Genomic DNA, 16,250 nt, shown 5'->3' with positions numbered 1-16,250 from the left:
ATTATACCTGTTAAACTGTGTTATCTTTGGTATTTTTCATGGCTTCAGCTAAAGAATTGGAAAAAAAATGTTTCTTTAATTTTTTTTCTTGATAGGTTGTTAGTAACAAAATACCTAAAGATACAACTTAAATATCATACTTCATATGCAGACACAACACTAGTTTATTCTTTGAGCTGAGTTACTCAAGGTTGCCTTAAAGCATGACCAAAAAACCAAAAAAGTCTGGGGTGGGGTGAGGGGTTGCTCAAAATGTTTGCACAGTGTTGTATGAAACCCACAGTGTTGCAGAAATGTAATTTGACTCGAAGCCAAAAGAAATGGTCAGGAAACTGCTAAAAATAAAGACTCAGTTTGTCATGTGCATTTTGACAATGCTGCCACCAGGCTGTAGCATGTGGCAGTTGAGGGCTGGTTCAATCTCACTTGCACCCTCTGATCGATTTAGTGTCAATGCTGAAAGAAAAAAGAAGAATAAAATCTGGAAATGAAGCTCAGGTGCCATTTCACCGTGATCCAAAGGGAGAACTGTCATAGCTCCCTCCTGGAAGGTATTTTGGAGCAAATACAGCAATATTTTTAAGCGTATTGCATTTCACTGCAAATCCTACACGTGCAGTTTTTAACCCTCAGCGAATGAGCAGTGAAAATAAAGATCATTTATCTACTGTTTGCAAAACACTACACAAGTAACAGAATAATATCACAAAATAACATCAGAAAAACATAATGGCTGTGATAAGCTGATTTCATGTGCCTCCTAGTTGAGTTATGAAGGGCATTTTGTTAAAATCGCAATGTTGATCTACAAACACTCTACAAACTTTAATGTAAAACTTTAACAAGTACAGTAATGTTTAATTTTTTTTAAGGCATCATTATTCATTTCTAGTTAATTCATGGGATTAACGTGTCCTTACTGTAGTTTTTGTTTTTGGTAACAGATTTCGTACTAAGAGTGTCTGAGCCCAAACAGGAAGGGGAGAGCCCTCTGTGACTGCTTGCCTAAATCTAAAGTCAAAGTGAAACAAGAAGAATAAAAACATCTGTGTGCCATGAATGGAGACATGATTTGCAATCACCATAAATTTAAGAACAATAAATCCCAAATTATAAGAATGGTTCTCGAATCCAGAAACGGAGCTAAAAGAACGAGTAAAGTAACTTCAGACACGATTAAAGGCGAGTTACGCTTATTTGACGCTAAACTTAAAGAGACTGCAGAAAGTCAGTGCTGTGTTTACAAAACAACAACCAAAAAAAATCCAAAAGATCTAAAAATGTTAACCGAAAAGGAAGCAGACTACCTGAAGCAAAAATTAAAATGCCCAGATTTTTAAAGAGGAATAGAGTGGACTCGTTAAAATGGAAATAACTTTTAAGCTGACAGGAAAAAAATGTTACAAACAGCAGCTCAGTTTCCTCTTTCGGCCATTTCACATCCTTTTTACCTTAGTTTACAGAACTACACATTAACCACAGCCGTGCCTGAAGGATATTTTAAGTGGGCGAGCATCATTCTAATTACAAGATGCAACAAACAAACGCAGCGCTGCGCAAATTATTCCTCATGAGATATCCGTCTGCAAAGGCGGATCAACCTTTCATGTAGTTAAAAGTCAAATGATACCTACACAGTCCCACTCATTCTTCTCTGTCACATCATGCGTCATTTTAGACTGTCAAATCATAGTGTGACAATGCAACAACAAAAAAAAAAAATCTCTCTTCCCTCTCACAGCCTGCATATCATCTGTGCAACTTCCTCATTCGCTGACTTGTGCTCGACGTGACTTGAGAGCGTGCTCCTGAAACGAGAACGAAAACTGAAGGCCAAAACACGCATGCATAAACACACAAAAACCAGACAAAGCAGAGGCAGAGCCACCGGTCTGTGCTTTCTCTTCCTGATGCAGTAACGCAGCCTGGAGCCTGTGTGGACTTTTCCTCCACTTTTTTTCTTTTTTAATTAACAGGATACCTTGCTGAGTCGATCAAGAGTGGGTAGGTCAGGTAGAAAGGCTGGTTGGACTCTGCTGCCAGCATGCTCCGGCAGTCTCTGAGCATCCTGAAGCAGTTGGGCACTGCGACAAGGTAAGCCTGAACTTGTATTCTGAATGTTGCATTTAAACGACATTATGATCACATTTAAAGTAAATTTAAGGTCTTCTGTGGCGCCAAACGTTGTGTCGTGTAAGACAGATGTCCCTTGAGTTACATATTGCCGCATTAGATAAAGAAATCAGTAACCACAGCCGTGACCATAGTGTAATGAATATACATCAGCTTGAACAGTAGTATTCGGTGGCTGTCTGTAGGGAAATATCACTGAGACTTCTCTGCTTTATTTTTGTCATTTATGCTCATCATATACTACCAGCCACCTTAATGCCACTCCTGCTATCAGACTACATGAAAAATTATCCACCGCTGCGTTACTAATACGATGGATCGCTTTACTTTGAGACTTTATTTTCTTTAACGCTAAGAGGGAGGGGAATTCTCAGTGCAGTTTTCGTATCAGTTTGATAATCTGATTTGGTTTTTTGTATGTTCTCACTTTCAGTGTGATGGAAGTGTGTAAAGTAGCTGGTTCCTCTTTAAAGTGACTCATACTGTTTGGATTTTGAGGGAAACCTCGGACTCAGAGCGGCTGAGCACTTCTGAACAGAGAAACTGACTCAAGGTTGTGGTGAATGTTAGAAACACACTCTGGAAAGATGGTGGCTCTTTGTCAGGAGGTTGCTTTTAAATTGCTAAACTGATATTTCAACAGTGCAAACATTAACTGGAAAATAAAAGCCTTTGTCACAACAGTTCTCTGGGCTTTTTGAAGGCTCTTCAGCTGATTCACATACTGCTCGCTAAAGCCTCGTTAGAAATTCAGTGGAAGGGTGTCTGGCAGGTAGCTTATTGAAGGGAAACGGGGAGAAAAGGCTGAGGTATGCCTAATTACACAAGAAGTGGACTGAGAATTGTTGGGTCTGATGGAGTGTTAAATCCAAATTTGAAATTCAGGTCAGGAGAGTTTATCTGTAACACACGGTGGAGGCTCTGTCATGGTTTGGGTCTGCATTTCAGCGAGTGGTGTTGGAGAGCTTGTCAAAATTGATAGAACTCATAGATTTACTGGACTTTAGCCATGTTGCACGGGGAAAGTGTTTGATTGACTTCATTTGTCTTCAAGACCCAAACACGTTGTCAGAGCAGTATCAGAACACAGTGGAATAGTAATGCACTGGGCTCTATAGATCCCGGACCTCATCACTGAAGCAGTCTGGGAACATCTGGACAGAGAACAGAACAAAAGACCAAAATCCAAAGTACAGCTTTGAATATCTTCCAAGAAGCCCAGAGAACTATTCCCGAAGACTACACAAAACCTGCATACTAGAGTTCAAACTGCCCTGAAGAATAAATATGTCATATGAAAAATAGACTTGGTAGTTATTCAAAACTCTGTTTTTGCCTTATATACTGTATTTCCATGCAGGTTTGCACATGTTTCAGTAAACACCCATTTCCTGTTTTCCTTGCAAAAAAATGAAGTAATATGGGATGGCTTAAGACTTTTGCACAACACCTTAAAGTTGAAAGTAGGTGCCAGATTATGTTAGGCATTCCTGTGGTTGACTACCACTGAGTGACTGGCGTTAGCAAAGAAGTGGGTGACTAAATCATGTACCTTTGCGCTATTTGGTTTTCTTGGTACAAGCTTGCATGCAGCAGGGCTAGAGGAGTGTGGTTTCAGGCTGTGCTCCCTTTACCTTTGACGCATTCTGGTTTAATAATAAACTCGGCAGCGTGCATCTGCAGCAGGGCAACGTGGGCTCCAACTAACACGAACAGCACTTTTCACTTTGTACTGGAGCGTTGAGCTCTGATGAAATAAACACACATATAAATAGACATATTGCACACTGATCTAAACACATACACCTCTAAGGTCTCACATACAATTCCTAATAAAGTATATGTGCTCTAAAACAAGCACCTACTGAGGATTTCTTCTCCTTGTGTTGCGAAAGGCCAGATTTTAGATTCACGAGAGGAATTAAAACTATACCTTAGAAGTACTGAAGCATAACTGAACTCTTTGTGAACTGGGCTTGGTTTCCTTTCAGCTTAGCACAAACATAATGGCTGCAGTGACTTTTATCGGCTCTCTGTAGATTGCTTTGCCTCCTCTTGTGACAGCAGAGAAACTTGTGGTGTTGCAGTCCTCCCCACCTGGTGCTAAATAAACCACAGCACTACCCTACACGCCCATGCTTAGGCTCTTGTCATGGTGTCGCATGTTATTCAGGCCTAAAATGTCCTTTATCTTTTACCACCCCCACATTTAGATATATTTATGTCCCCCATGCAGAAGAGGCGCAAACTGCGAGGCCACTGCACTGAAACAGTAGGAAAGTCAGTTACCCGGTACAGAAATAACTTTATCACGTGGTGTGCTCAAATACACCAAAAAATTGCGATGACTTCTTGGTGAAAGTTTCATTTGATTTGTTACTGAAAGCAAGTCTAGTCAACTGGGGCTGTACTTTATGTTTGTGACTAATCAGCACATATTAATTAGCACAGCAACATGCTAAACTGAGATAGTCAACATGGTAAACATCACTTACCTGCTAAATGACTGTATATAAAAGACTGATGCCAGTGCAGAAGTGCCTTAAAGTGGCATTCTTTCTGATGGTCAGCAGGGTGTGATGCATCGTCCAAGTCCACATATATATGAGAAAGATTCATGACTATATTCATGATATTTCGGTTATGTTAGGTTATATTGGTGTTTCATGTGTATTACTTGATGTTTGGGTCTCTATTTATAACTGGACAACTTTTGGATAGTCCCACTATCTAGTCTCACAAATGAGTAATAATGGCTGAAACTGTATTTTACCCGATTAATGAACTAGAAAACTAGATTTAACTGTACATCCCATGATTCAACAGTTTGTAGAAGTAGTAGTGTGAAGTACTCATTTTCTGTATGACTTTATCAGTTTCTCGTATCGTTACGGAATTATTTTGACCCACTCTTCTCTCACATGTCGTGCATTTCATTCAAGTTGATGTCTGGGCTTTGACGTGGTCACTACAACACCTTGATTCTTTTCCAGTCATTCTCTTGTAGGTTTGCTGCAGCGTTTAGGATCATGTTCTGTTGCATGTCCTTTCTGACCTAAGCTTTAGCTGACGGACAGATTGCCTCACGTTTGACACTAGAGCACTTTGGTGCACAGAGGAGTTCATGGTTGACGCAGTGGTTGCATGGTTCACAGATCCTGTGGCTGCAAAACAAGCCCAAATCATCACCCCTCCACCACCGTGCTTAATACATGAGACATTTGTGTTGATACTCTGGGTATAGCTCTGGGTTTGATTCTCTGGGGCTTTTGGTCAAACATGGAGCTGTCACATTGCTCCAGAAGATTTGTACTTTTTTCAGGCACGGCCACCGTGCTGAGCTGAATTGTTCTTTTTGTAGAGCCTTTCTGCTAAGAACCTTTCCAAACAAGCCACACTTGTTCGATCTTTTTATAGCTGTACTGCCATGAAGATGACAAGATTACACAGTTTGTGTAATCTGTAGATACTAATTTAAATGTAGCTCTTGCGGTTTTTAACAGTTTCTCTGCTACTTATCCTCTGAATTCCTATGGAAGCAGTAATGGTGTATTTACATTTTTACCAGCCTTAAAGTCCAGGGCCCGTATCCCTAAAGAATCTTTGTGCAAAAAGTGGCTCCTAGCGGCCAAATTCTAAGAAAATTCTCAGAGTCATGACGTTTTCTTAGAATTTCCCCTAAAAGTGACACGACAATCCCAGTTAATATAAAAGCTATTCCTCAAGATTCCTAACACTTAAAAGGGCTCCTAAGGCAAGATCTGCTAAGAGCAGGGAAGAGGACTTTTAGTGGCTTAGGAGTTCCCCTAAGCAGCTGCACAAAATGGCCAACAGAAGAGGCAGGAGAGATGTCCTGCAAACACTGGATGACAGGGAATTATTGAGACGCTACAGATTGGATCGTGCAGGAATCATGTTTGTGGTGGATCTCCTTAGAGATGCAATTACTTCACCAACTCGACGCCACAACGCTATTACACCAGAGACGAAAGTAATCACAACCCTGAGGTATTTGGCAACCGGGAAAATGCAACAATGCAGCAGTGATGACTTGGGTCTGCAATCACAGACATTGCTAAAAGCTGAGCGGTGTTACCCTCGTTAAGACCACACTGGACTTGTAACGTTGTGATTTCCACTTCATTAAGGACAGCCCCTTGAGATAGGCCATCTTGTTTTCAACAGGGTCCATATGGGAGTGAAAGTACAAAATATGTCAGCTAGGATATTAATATGAGCAAATAAGACACAAATCATTATTTGAACAGGGTGTAATGAGTTTAAGTTTTCACATATTTTAGATTCTAATGTTAGGCTATAACCCCTACAGCTTACTATTCATTTTCCAGATATTTTCTTGAATGTGAAATATTATTTACAATTACAGTCAGCATAAGATTAGAGTGTATAATTATGTTTATTGATTTGAGGGTACATCCTTTGCTCATTATCACCAAAAGCTCATTTCCATCAAACTTGTAGGATCAACCAATCATGGCTTTTGAAATGATGACTCATACCTAGCAACGGGGTCAACCACACCTCCTCACTAAGATAGGATTTTCCATCCATTCCTTGCTCAGAGTTCACTGAAAATGTTCTGGAATCACTTCTAAGCTAAAACTCCTGGCAAGGAATTTTTAGGTTAAGTTAGGAGCTCTCTGAGAGGATTCTCAGAATCTTTAGGGATACGGGCCCAGGTCTGGTTTGTTATGACTAGTTTAAAATAATAATATATATGTAAAAAAAGATAGCAATGACTGAAATAGTAAACTTTAAACTTCAAAACCAGTGTGTGATGTCATGTTGGCTATGTTCATTGTGAGCACGTTAGCATGCTAATGCTAGCATTTTTCAAGTTTCCGTTTTAAGCACAGGTTACAGGTTGGTTTCAAACATTGAGACCGATACGATTTTTAAGTCAAAATGTACATTTCAAGCCCCTTTATTTTTTTGACATTTATTTCTTTTTAGCTACAGCTAACAGAATTCTTTCACATTTTGATTAGCCGAGTAACAATTTTTAGACCACAGAATATAAAAACAGCAGCACAATATCACAGTCCAAGGTTGCATGTTTGAATTCAGTTGATTTAAATAAATTTAGAAAACCCTGAATATCAACAGACACGTGTTATCCTTAGCTTAATTATATGTATTAAATCAGCGGTCCCCAACCTTTTTTGCGCCACGGACCGGTTTATGTCCGACAATATTTTCACAGACTGCCCTTTAAGGTGTCACGGTAAGTAACACCAGTGCCAGTACCAAAAAAAATAACACACGGGAAAGACCCAAGGAAACCGAGTTATCGATGAAAATGATTAACCCCGAGCCTCAACTCTTGCAGCCTGGTACCAAACGACTCATGGACTGGTCCGTGGCCCGGCGGTTGGGGACCGCTGCATTAAATATCATGCTAAAACAATACATTAAACAGCAGATCTTTTCTAAATTAATATCATTTTTTTGCAGGTCACAAGATGCTACCGACCTTCTACATGAAGACCTGGTTATGGTGAGAAAAATAATCTGCTTTACCCTTACAGATTTCTTTTATTCTTATACTGTTATGAATAACGTATTATTCAAGATACAGTGTGGTTTATAGCCATAGCTGTATATTGTCAATGGTTACCACAGCGATGCTCTACTAGCTCTACTAGAGGACACATTCACTTACCACCCACTTTCTATTTCATGTAAATTTATGCAACAATAGCATTTTTAGTTTGCACACATCATTTATAGCAGTAAAATAATAAATTAAATACCATCATTCGACGCTCTAAGGTTCACCGTATGTGTGTTTGACCAAAGGTGGAGCAGAGGATTGAACCAGCCAGGAAGGCAGCTCAGGTCCTCCATAAAAAGCTGCAGAGCTGCATGCAGAGTCAACCGGGGCTGGAGGCCGAAAAACGAATGGTAGCAGTGTTAATGCATCTGCGTGGTTTATGGAAATGCTCTGTTAGTTACTGAAAAATGTCACATGTCCTCCTCTCTCTACAGAAAAAACTTCCTCTGATGCTTCTGTCTGTCAGCATGGCAGAAAGTCTGAAAGACTTCGATGCAGAGTCCTCAATCAGGTGACAGGTTTGATCTTCTGCAGTTACCCTTCCACCCCTCCATTGATCCATCTGTGTTCTGTACTTGAACTCCAATGCTCTTACTGACACTAGAGTCATGCAAAAACCTCATGACTGTAGTGTGGAGGTTTTCGAGTTTTCACTTCTGGGTGAAAAAAGAAAGAGGATGCTGTCTATGACTTGCTACCAGAGCTCTGTGCATCTGCTTTATTTAGAGTTTAGCGCTATAATAGGTTAGTCTGATGGGTTGCATGCATGCCATTTGCTTTGTATATTGATTTATCTAGTTTAAATCTGAAGGAACATGCTTTTTTGCACTTTTAAATGAAATTTATAGCATGTCTTCTGATATATTTCCAAAACAGTATATCAGATTTGAGGTGGATATTTATCATGATTTGGTCGTGTGTGTGTGTGACAGGAGGGTGCTGGAAATGTGCTGTTTCATGGAGAAGATGCTGGCCAACATGCTGGCAGACTTTGAGATGAAAGTGGAGAAGGAGGTCCTGGAGCCACTAAACAAGCTTAGCGAGGTGACAACAGCTTAATGTTCATGTTGCTGAACAGAAGATCAGTGATGAGCAAAACCAAGAATATGTTCTGATATAATTTAGGCTAAAAGTGCTTTTTTAATTTTTAACCCGTGAAGCTCCTTCATGAACAGAAGGGTTTTTCTCATAGTTTAGGCTTTCCTGTTGAACAAAATGACTCAGTTTGCATCAAACATTAACTGGAACCCCCCCCAAACTGTTCAAATGGTCATCAAACCACAACTTAACTGATGTACACTGAGGTGTCAAAACTTGTCATTATAGGTACAGAGGAGGTCGTTAAATGCTAGATGAGTTAACTACTTGTGCTTTTGTAGCCACTTGAACGTCATTGTTAAGTCTTTGCTATATTCTGCCCATCCCCTGTATGTGATTATTTAGAAATATAGACTACACTCATGCACAATCCTCTAGATGTAACTAAATGATCACATAAAATCTTTTTTTTCCCTTTTTGTGTCCATTTAGGATGATTTACCTGAAATTCTAAGGAACAAAAAGCAGTTTGCAAAGCTCACAACAGATTGGAACAATGCAAGAATGAGGTGAGGTTTTTAAACATCCTGCACTTTAACCACACACCCCACCCCACAATTTTTCAAATTTTTATATGTGTCGGCGTGTGTGTGTATGTGTGGTCAGGAGTCAGGCTAGCACTGGACCTCAGGCAAAGCAGGATGGGCTTAGGGAAGAAATGGAAGAAGCTTGGAGGAAGCTGGAGAGCATCAAGGTACAAGTGTTTAAGTCTGTTTGGAATCAATGGCGTCGTCTTGATCTCTGACCTTTTGCTGTTGTCTCTGTAGGACCAGTACTCTGCAGACCTGTATCACTTTGCAACTAAGGAGGATGACTACGCAAATTACTTTATTCGTGTGAGTCACCGTTACGGTAATGATGTGACCTTTTTCTTAACTTTGACTTTTGTTTCTTTTTATATCCACCGCCTCTGCTTCTCTCTTGGTCAAAAAATAGCTTCTCGAGCTGCAGGCAGAATACCACAAGAATTCTCACATGTTCCTGGATAAAAACATCAGCGAACTCAAAGAGGATCACAGTCAAAAAGGTAACCCGAGTTTTCTCAGGTCCGTGCGTTTCATCCGCTGCACTGATGTAATATTGCGATACGTGTCATCATGCCCTGCTGTGTGTTTTGCAGAGTCGTCACAAAGCCTCTCCAACCAGAAGGTCTACGGGGAGCCTCTGCTCTCACATTTGTCTCAAAGCAACAGAGAAATCGCGGCGCCCATCCAGGAGTGTATTCACATGCTGCTGAGAACAGGCATGAGAGAGGAGGTACCGCACAGTGTTCGCAGTCATAACACACAGACCCAGAAATATGCAAATTAAAAGTGCTTTCATTGCCCACTTAAATTGCTGTGCACCGTCCAAGCCTGAGTGCACATCATATTGCTTTCTGAGGTTATTACTGTTATGTAACTCTCAGGATTTATGCTGCTCTAAGCACTAATTTAGACACTTTGTATACTCTTGGATCACTATAATGCATCACATGGTCTTCTCAGGCTCACGGCTCAGCTATCGGCTGAATTGAGGAGCTGCACAAAGGCCCAGTGTTATATGAATAGTGATTCTTTTGAACCAAAGCTAGTGTAGCATCACAGGAACAAAGAAAAGAGCTCCAAATTAACATCACAGGTCCTATTTAAATCAACGTGTACGGGCCAGCAGCTCTGCAAAACTGGAGTCAGATTTACTCACTAAAATTAAAAAGAAGTTTAGAGCATTGGTGTGTTAATGTTTGTTCATTTGCAGTAACTACAAAGTACAGTTAAGATTGATGGGAAAGTAATCAGTTTTGCATGTTAAGCATAAACTGTATGGGCAAACTGAAAGGGTGGAAAAAAATCAGTGTCTAAACGTATATAATCAGTAAAGAGGGTGTTAACACTTTCTTTCTGAGCCGTGGGGGCTTTCCCTGGTTATGCTGATTTGAACTGACTGACTGCTGGCTGGTTGCGACTTCTACCGCTCGAACGCTCTTTTTTTTCTCCCGTTTTTCATGAACCGTCGTCTTTCCTCAGGGTCTGTTTCGCTTGGCCGCCGCAGCCTCGGTGATGAAGAGGCTGAAGACGTGTCTGAATCAAGGGACGGTGGACCACAGCGAGTTCAGCATGGACCCTCACGCCGTGGCAGGTGAGGCTGTGCCCTCTTCCATTTCCCGTCATGAGGGCTCTTCCTCATCTGGCCAGCCAATGTGACTTTCACAGCTCATTTTAACAACCCAGTTCCTCTTCTGTTTGCTCCAAGTACAGCTTCCTGTGAACATCAAAAACACCACTTCAGTGCGCTAGAATTATTTATAGCAGTGCAATATAAAAGCGTTTATTAATGGATTATGTTGAGAAAACAGCAAGAAGGTTAAATTCAAAATGGAATATTTTGGGTTAATAAATATATGTGTTTTTATCTAACGGTGGGATTTACTTCTGAATGTGTCGACAGGAGCTTTGAAGTGTTACCTCCGAGAACTTCCCGAACCTCTAATGACGTTTGACCTCTACAACGACTGGTTTAAAGCAGCAGGGTCTGTACAAAATCGATTTCTACATTTCTCATTTTGACTGTGGTGTGTTCCTTAACTCTGACCTCTGACCCCATAGGGAGAAAGAGCTGTCAGAGAAGCTGGAACAATTCAAGATACTTCTAAAGAAACTGCCACCTGAAAACTACAACAACCTCAGGTGTGTAGTCTGTGAATAGCTTTTTTCTTTTTTTGCACTCACACGATCAAATGTTCTGACGAAGAAGTTGTTGTTTTTTAAATTTACCTAACTGAAATATTTCAGCAGTATTGTTGGCTCATGAGTCATGATGGCTCTTTGTTTTGTATATATATAGTATGTGTGGTTAAGACAATATAAAAAAGATGTATTGGGTTCAGTTTTGGCCCTTGTGTTTCTGCTCAGATGTCTAGTTAGTTTTTAATGTGTCTTGAATTAGCTTCTGTTGGTCCTGTGTATGGTGGACCTGAGAGATCAAATGCACTGCAACCTAAGAAAACACCAGCAAATAGAAAAAACACTGCAAAAACACACAAAAACACAAGACACACCCAATAAACAACAAAGGAATTTTAGTAAAACACAATAGAAGTGAAAAAAAAAAACCCTGATGTTTTGTGTAATGTGTGTTTTAATCACATGATTCATGTAACTGTGGACACATGCCTGCTGTTAGCCCTTTACTGTTAGCGTCTCACTTCTGCAGCGTGCTGTCACTTTGGAGCTTTTGCTGCCATTTTTCCTCTTTCCTTTGTGTTTTATTTTACTTCCTTTGTGTTTTATTTTACTTCCTTTGTGTTTTGCATGCTTTTGCAGAATTTCTCTATTTGCTGCTGTTTTCTTGTTTTTGACCTTTAAGGACCACCATACCTCATCAACTAAGTCAGCGAACTATGCATCAACATGTTATCATTATGTGTGGCTTAATAGTGCTGTGCAATACTGCAAATTTAGGTATTAATCTGATACCGAGTCAATACAGGGCCAGTATTGCTAATACCGATACAAATAGTGATACTTTTAAGGCATTTTATGTTTAGGGAGAGCAGTGTGACTTATGGGATGACTCATCAGCACATTGCAAATTCTGAACACATTTTAGTGATCATGAAATCACTGTGTGTACTTTTTAGACCTGGAATATAAACGTACCTGTCCCTCAGTTACTTAGAGTCAGCTTCTATTATTTCATTGTGCATGTTGGAGGTATAAAAGTAACACCACTGAGTGGGCTACGCAGTGAACTTAAAGCAGAGAAACAAAGTTTTGATCTGATACCACTCAGATATATCTGCCCACCTTAAAAGGCTTAACATTTGGCTCATACTACCCTTATTTCAAAGCACAGCCTCAGTGTTGCTAACATGGCAGAGGAAATCAACAAGTCTTATATTTATTTCAATTTTCATATATCTTGTGTTAATATGTCTATAAGTCTTCATTTTTTTCTTTCCATCTTCTTTTCTTGCTTATCAGGTACCTGGTCCAGTTCCTGTCTCTGTTGTCTGAGCAGCAGGCTATAAACAAAATGACACCAAGTAACATCGCCATCGTCCTGGGACCAAACCTGCTCTGGCCGCGAGCTGAGGGGTACGTGTGTTTAATCATATTCCAAGTTATTCCTGTTCTTACACTGTTAACAATATTTGTGCTTTATGTGAGTCCTTCTCTGCTCTCTCAATCACTTTGCCTCGTTAGGGAAGCTGCTCTCTTTGACATGGCTTCAGCTTCTTCAGTCCAGGTGGTGACAGTCATTGAGCCTCTTATTCAGTACAGCTCTGATCTCTTCCCCGAAGGTAAATGCACTCTTAATGTAAACTGAAAGCTGTTCTTTGAAGACTTGTTGTTCAGCATGGCTAAAAGATACATACACTGATGCGGGGATATGATATGATACAGAAAAATGAAGAACTGGGCCCTTAGACATGTATGTGACTTAATTATCTGGTAAGAAAGCCAGATCGCAAACAATACAGATCTTCACAGAATCACTTTTACACAATATCAGTTGCTCTGACTGAGTCTGCTGTTAACCACAGTTCATGTGTGGGTGGGTTTTAATGTAACATATTTTTTTCTTTTCGTATTTGCAATAACCACAATTATTTTATTGTATTTTATATCTTGCTAAAAACACGAGTTGCAGTTAATATGAATGTTGCTTTGTTCTGTCAAGAATACGGGAGAAAAACATGGAAATGAATAAAGCCTGTGTTATTTTTCACCTCTCTGCAACACCCGCTCAGAAACTTAGTACACCCTTAGATGCACCCTTGCACAGGAAACTGTGCATGTGGCAAGTGGAGCAGGTCAAAGATGAATGTAGATGATGTGAACGGGGATGAACGTGTACATCAGCTGAGTGCAATGAGTAAGACTCTTTTTATTTATTTGTTTTGATCAGCTCTCTCGTTCGAGATCCCAGAACTTCCCGAGGTCCTGGATGCGTCTCTGCCCTCTCCCGTTGTCCCAGAAAAGGGGAAACTGAGCAGAACTGTTTCCTCCTCTTCCTCCACAGCCTCCTCGTCTGCATATCACTTCCCTCTTTCCAAGACAAACAGGTACTGCGTAATAAGTGCAGTAATCATATCAAAGATATTTATATTTTAAGATATGTTATGATATGATGTTAAATATTCAGTGGCTACAAATGCTAAAAAGTGGAAACTCTTTAAAATACTTGAACCTGCAGCACAGCCTCTCAGGACAGCGGCGTCTCCTTCCTGGTGAAATCTGGCTCTGTGAGCGGCCGCAGTGGCACCTCCACGTGGGGCAGCCCTGAAGCGGAGACGGCAGCACCTGCTCAACCAAACAGGACGCCCAGCAGCTCATCCTTGACCGATCCCGGCCCGTCTCCGGCCTCTGACTCTACAGCCGCGTCCAGCTCAACAGCAAACCAGAACCCGACTCCGCTTCCCAGAGCAGCGGGATCTGCGACAAACTCAGGCCAGGCCCGGAGTCCCACCCAGAGGCAGATCTCAGAACAGAACCCGCTCGAGCCAATTTTGGAAGCACCGCCAGATTCTCCCAGGGCATTAGTGAAGATCGCGTCACCGTTTAAACGTAAGTCAAAGGTTCAGTCAAACAGGTCGAGCTGGGACTGCCTCTCCAGAAGCACTTTCAGCACTTTAGTTTTTCATACGTACACACGAGACATTACATTACTCTAATATAAGCTGACGCAGGTGAAGCTGGGATATCCTATTACGCATTATCTTTCAAATTTTAAAGATCATGATCTCAGTACATAAAGATGAGATCATCAGGGTAATTTTTACCATATTATAAATATCCCTACCAAAGGAGCTATTTTTGGACTGAGCGTATCTCTATCAGCACTTACTGTTTCTTTTCCATTGTAGAAAGCTCAGTACAGACTCGTTAGTCAAAATAGTGGCTTGGTAATTCGATGTATTTTAATATGAGGAAAAATACATCTACCGCTGTTATTTTAACAATCAGGATGTACACAGGAAACAGGAAGTCTCACACCGCTGACCAGAGTATCAATCTTTAGGTTCATGCGTCATCTCTTACACTTTTTTAACTGCCTCGCTGGCTGAAAGATGTTGCCTTATAAGTATCGTGCTGTTCATCTATCTACCAAACCATTTTTCCTTAAATGCAGTGCATTTCTATAATAGCTTATACAATGTAAAGCAACTGGGTAGTCACATACTTCCACCAGATGTCGAAATTTGATACTAGAATTTAAGTGAAACTCTGTCAATGAAGTAAACTAAACACATAAATCAAATATAGTTGAATGAGAAATTACATATCTGTACATATCGGCTAAACATAGACTGTACGAGCACTGAAACCGTAGCTAAACCTGACACATGTATATAATATAGTGATAGGTTTATAGTCTATGTAACATGTAGAGTGTGTTAACCTCTAGAGCAGATTGTAACAGACATGTGATTTATTTGGTGTTAACTGCTGTATTAGGAAAAACAGATTGCATATAATTGCCATTTTAATGCCTTTCAGTTGCAGACTGATATAAGACTGACTCAACATGTCAACATTTGGGGCAGTGTTGCTCAAAAATCTCATTTTACAGCAGAAAAACCGAGAAGTGAGATCACTTTATCTTACTGGATAACACAGATAATGATGTCTTTTAAATATGAGGACATAAATTGCAAAAGAGGTGATAAATTGCAGTATGTGAATTATTGTTATATCACATCGTGTCTGGTGTTTCAGCTCAGGCATTAAAAATGCGGCTAAATCTGTCTTTTATTTACAGTGTATACCACAGATATAATTCAGTTGTTTAAAGTTTGTGATTTTCGCTTTCAGAAGTGCATGACTTCTTGTACTCGTGCGCTCAGTGCTGTCATCCCCCCCCCCCCCCCCCCCCCCCCCCGCTATCTTTCTTACAGCAAGGAGAACTTTCCCCCCGAGCAAGTCTAACCAGCCAAACGAGCAGGTCACGGTTCAGTTCTCCAAACCAAAACTGCCGCCACCTCTCAAGTCACATGCCCCTCCACCCCCGATTGCACCTGCGACGGTTCCAGACACTAGGCCCCATCCGACGCCTGCACCCCGAGGACAGCAGGCCAGCATGAAAAAGCCTCCTCCGAAAAAGCCTGGACTCAAAGCTCCAAACTGCCCTCCACCTCTTCCCCCACCATCACAGGCAAAAGAGGTTCCTTCTATGGCACAGTGAGAAACAAACGTCCCTCAAAGTTCTGTTAGTGAGTCGAGCAGAACAGCCACTGAAACACTTTCATATTTTGTCATTAAAAAAAAAAGACAAAGAGTGCTGGGTACGCTTAGATTGTTCGGTTAGTTGATTTTAAGTGTTGCAGATTTTTTCCCCCGTAACCAGCCTAGTAATTTTATTTATTCTGATGGTTTTACGGTCAGAGAAAAAAAATAGACCTATGATAAATGAATTCACAGCAAAAATATTTTCCTGTTTTCCTGTGGAATTGTCCATAAAT

The 16,250-nt window shown here is 40.6% G+C and overlaps 1 protein-coding gene across 1 annotated transcript; it reads left to right on the top strand.

Moving 5' to 3' along the window:
- The first annotated feature begins 1,800 nt into the window (after window positions 1-1,800).
- sh3bp1 (SH3-domain binding protein 1) lies at window positions 1,801-16,236 on the top strand. The gene is made up of 18 exons (XM_080872806.1): window positions 1,801-2,094; window positions 7,609-7,651; window positions 7,954-8,058; window positions 8,143-8,219; window positions 8,641-8,752; window positions 9,239-9,315; window positions 9,413-9,500; window positions 9,574-9,642; window positions 9,743-9,833; window positions 9,927-10,063; window positions 10,813-10,924; window positions 11,234-11,315; window positions 11,392-11,472; window positions 12,769-12,882; window positions 12,991-13,088; window positions 13,697-13,853; window positions 13,985-14,355; window positions 15,687-16,236. The coding sequence occupies exons 1-18, from the start codon at window positions 2,045-2,047 to the stop codon at window positions 15,971-15,973; spliced, it is 2,151 nt and encodes a 716-aa protein (XP_080728932.1). The 5' UTR covers window positions 1,801-2,044; the 3' UTR covers window positions 15,974-16,236.
- Window positions 16,237-16,250: the final 14 nt, after the last annotated feature.

This window comes from Rhamphochromis sp. 'chilingali', assembly GCF_963969265.1.
Source record: "Rhamphochromis sp. 'chilingali' genome assembly, chromosome: 22".
NCBI lineage: Eukaryota > Metazoa > Chordata > Actinopteri > Cichliformes > Cichlidae > Rhamphochromis > Rhamphochromis sp. 'chilingali'.
Note: the sequence above shows the minus strand (reverse complement) of the source record. Positions and strands in the feature narration are given on the sequence as shown.